The sequence below is a fragment of the Alligator sinensis genome, unplaced genomic scaffold, assembly GCF_000455745.1.
Source record: "Alligator sinensis unplaced genomic scaffold, ASM45574v1 scaffold681_1, whole genome shotgun sequence".
NCBI classification, from domain to species: Eukaryota; Metazoa; Chordata; order Crocodylia; family Alligatoridae; genus Alligator; species Alligator sinensis.
Genome location: NW_005842315.1, coordinates 617,182 through 620,329, shown reverse-complemented (window position 1 = coordinate 620,329; position 3,148 = coordinate 617,182). Strand labels below are relative to the sequence as shown.

The 3,148-nt window shown below is 42.0% G+C and overlaps 1 protein-coding gene across 5 annotated transcripts in view; it reads right to left on the bottom strand.

Moving 5' to 3' along the window:
• The window catches only part of FAM91A1 (family with sequence similarity 91 member A1), a 51,377-nt gene that overhangs the window by 41,957 nt on the left and 6,272 nt on the right, over nucleotides 1–3,148 (bottom strand). For all 5 annotated transcript variants that reach the window (XM_025209890.1, XM_025209891.1, XM_025209892.1 and 2 more), the window contains exons 4-5: nucleotides 2,284–2,341; nucleotides 51–118 (exon numbers count right to left, since the gene is read on the bottom strand). In XM_025209890.1, coding sequence (XP_025065675.1) covers nucleotides 51–118; nucleotides 2,284–2,341 — 126 coding nt within the window. The remainder of the gene's footprint in view (nucleotides 1–50; nucleotides 119–2,283; nucleotides 2,342–3,148) is intronic.

Sequence of the window (3,148 nt, the reverse complement as noted above, 5' to 3'; positions counted from 1 at the left end):
AGGAATGAAGAGGCAGGAATACAGGGAAGAGGAAGTCAAGACAAACTTACTTTTGATGACCTACACTGGTTCATTAGATCAATGTACTGGTTTCTTCCTATGCCAAGTAGCCTTAGACCTGAAAAGTAAATATTGTTTGAGTTCCCTTTGGAAAAGTGCAAGCTGAAGATGTGAGAGCCTACTCCTTAGTAGTTCTGAGTCTCTCAGGATTGTTTTCAATAGTTTATTTTTTTCTAATTAGGGAGAATATTAAGTGGCAAATGGAGCTCTTATTGATTTTAATAAGACCCATGTCTGTCCAAAAGCAGAACTTGATTCCAGTCATTTCCTCTGCATGGATTAAGTAAGCATTTAAGTTAGCATTTCATAAAATAAACACAGAGGCCATGTCCAGATGAGCACAGACGCATGGTATGTGGCATCGCAGACCCATTTGTAGCACCACACACTGTACATGCAGGTGTTTTCCGCACTGTTACTTTGCAGCATGGTGGGTCAAAAAAGCCCAGGCTGAAAAAAAAGCAGAGCGGCACACGTGGCAGTAGTGCACGCCACCTAAAACCAGAGCCTGGTCAGCCAGGCTTCCTGCCATAGCTACAACCCAGGGAGGCTCCCATGTAAGGCTGCCGGGGCCAGAATAGTTGCTGACCCCCACCTCCCCAACCCCACCAGGGTAACCTGCCACATGCCAGAGCACCTCTGGCACAGCTGCTACTTGTCCCCTGTGCTCATCTGGACACGCCCAGAGGTGCCAAAAAAAGGGTCCCCAAGCAATTCTACCAGGCTTTACAGTCAACTGACAGCAATAAACTATGCCAGTACTAAACACTAGTCATGTGTTTCTTTTTAAGAAAAGCTAGAAGTCTGGACATTAAGAAAACACAACCACAAAAGTTCATTTTATCTGACCACAATCAATCCAGCAATTCTTACACATGTAAGATAGCACCAATATATTCAGGATGGCCACTTGCACAGAAGGGTTGCAACACTAGGTATCCTTGTACTAGATACTTTCCAAGCATCTCTTGCTCTCCTTGTAAACCACAGTAGTTACTACTCCTTGCTAAAACCTAATAGCCAAGCACATTCTATTTATTCAGCAATACAATTAGAAATAACTTCCTGATTTTGGTTGGACATAGGGTTGGAACATTTTACATTAATTCCTTGGATCGCATTTTCCAGAAATTCTATTCAAACCACAGAAATGCCCCAACATTTGGAAGCCAAGTCTCCTATATGAGATGCAAAGAAAACTTGTTAAAGAGCAACGAAAAGGCACTTTCATAAAAATAAGGCACAGAACCACAGGGTCAGGATGAACCTCACAGGTCATCCAGTACAACCCCCAACTGGGAAGTCAGGCTTTGAACCTGTAATTTCTCCACTGCCAGGTCTATGTACTACCACTTGGGCTATTCTCCTGCACCCAAATACAAGTACAAGTACAAAACAGAATCAAACACAAAAATCAGTTGTTCAGTGTTAATGTTTTGTACAAAACCTCCATAAGGAAACATTACATATAATTAGCTACTCTTACAGAGTCATTGAACTAAAACTGCTTCTAAAGTAATCCATAGATTTTTTGGGTCCAAAACTCTAGAATATCCTCTTTCGTACTTCAACATGACAATGCTCCTTCCATGAAGGAACTGAAAAGCAGCTTTTCTTTAACCCAATGTGATATATGAGCAGTTTGGCAGGTAGCTGGTGTTATCCATTGACCTCTCAACGCCATGTCATGCTGAAGAGGAAACGTATACAGAAACAACTGGGAAGATGGGTAACGAAAGAAACAGTCTTGCACTTTTGTGTGTGTAAAAAAAAATTAGAGACTTAGCAAAACCTCCAAAACATATCATATCATACATCTTGTAGGCTGAGATTTCACTTCCTCATCCCCTTCTGGCTGACTTTCACCTTTCAGTGCACTCTCTTTACCCAACAGCATTCTTTTAACCTACAAGCTATAATCATAATTTCAGAATTAATCTGGGTTCCTGGGTATTGCCCCAACACCCTGCTCCTACTCGCACACAAAATTCTCTCTCCTGAGATCAGTGGTGCTTTTCACCCAGGCTAGCTAGCATGTCTGGGAGTGTGGTTAGAGCCTGGATTCCACCTTTTACCTATTATCTTGTCTAATGCTACAGTGAGGACATAACTTTACTTCAAAAGGACTATTCAGCTATAAAGAGGCTGTAGTCTTCAAACAGATAATCTGCAGATACTGCACTTTAATTCCCTATGAGTAAGAATGCATCAGGTAATACTCACAGTCAGCAGCAGTAAAGTTGGGTAATGAATCATAGCTTTTTTCACTGTTCATTATATCCTTTAAAAACAGTAAGAAAAAAAATCTCACTTGAGGTAGGCAAGCTTGTGTGTGCATCTTTCCAACCCAAATCAAAAGGTAAGAATTAGCCATTGGGGGAAGAACAGGGAAATGCAGCCTGACAAATCTGTTTGCTCTTCTGAAAGTTCTAAGTTCTTATTTGTACATGAAGCCAGAAATTACACACTATTTCATGGTCAGATTTCAGACTTCTGTTGTAAAAGTCCCAGAAAAACCTGACAAGCAAATTACTAAAGGTCTAATTCTAACTGTTTATGAATTTTCAGTTTCAAAAATATGGGATTTTTCATTCCAGCTTGGGACAAAAAAAAAAAAAAAAAAGGGGGCGGGGGGCTTCAGAAGAAAACTGTTTCCCCAACAGGTCTGTTTTTACAAGGTTATTTGGAGGTTAGACAACACAGGTGCCAACATAGCCCTGCAGAAACTTTCCTTTATGCTACTCACGAGCAGAAGCTGCAAACCGTATTGATCACAAGACTCTTGTAAGAAACAGAGGTGCACCAATACATCGGTATATCAGCACCGATACAAAGAAAATTGATAGGGGTACACCAATACAGATTTTTTGGGCCAATACCAAGGGCTGATTTTTAAGGAGCCGTATCAGCCAATACTGATCAGATTCCAATATGCATCTGGGCAGCTTGGAGATCAGTGTCAGACTGGTAAGTCTTGTGAGGGAAGTGTGGGGGAGGGGGCAGACTGAGGCCCCTGCAGTGAGGGAGGGAGTGGGGCTGGGGGAGGCACTGCTTAGCCAGGGCAAGGTGTGGGACAGAGCTGTGAGCG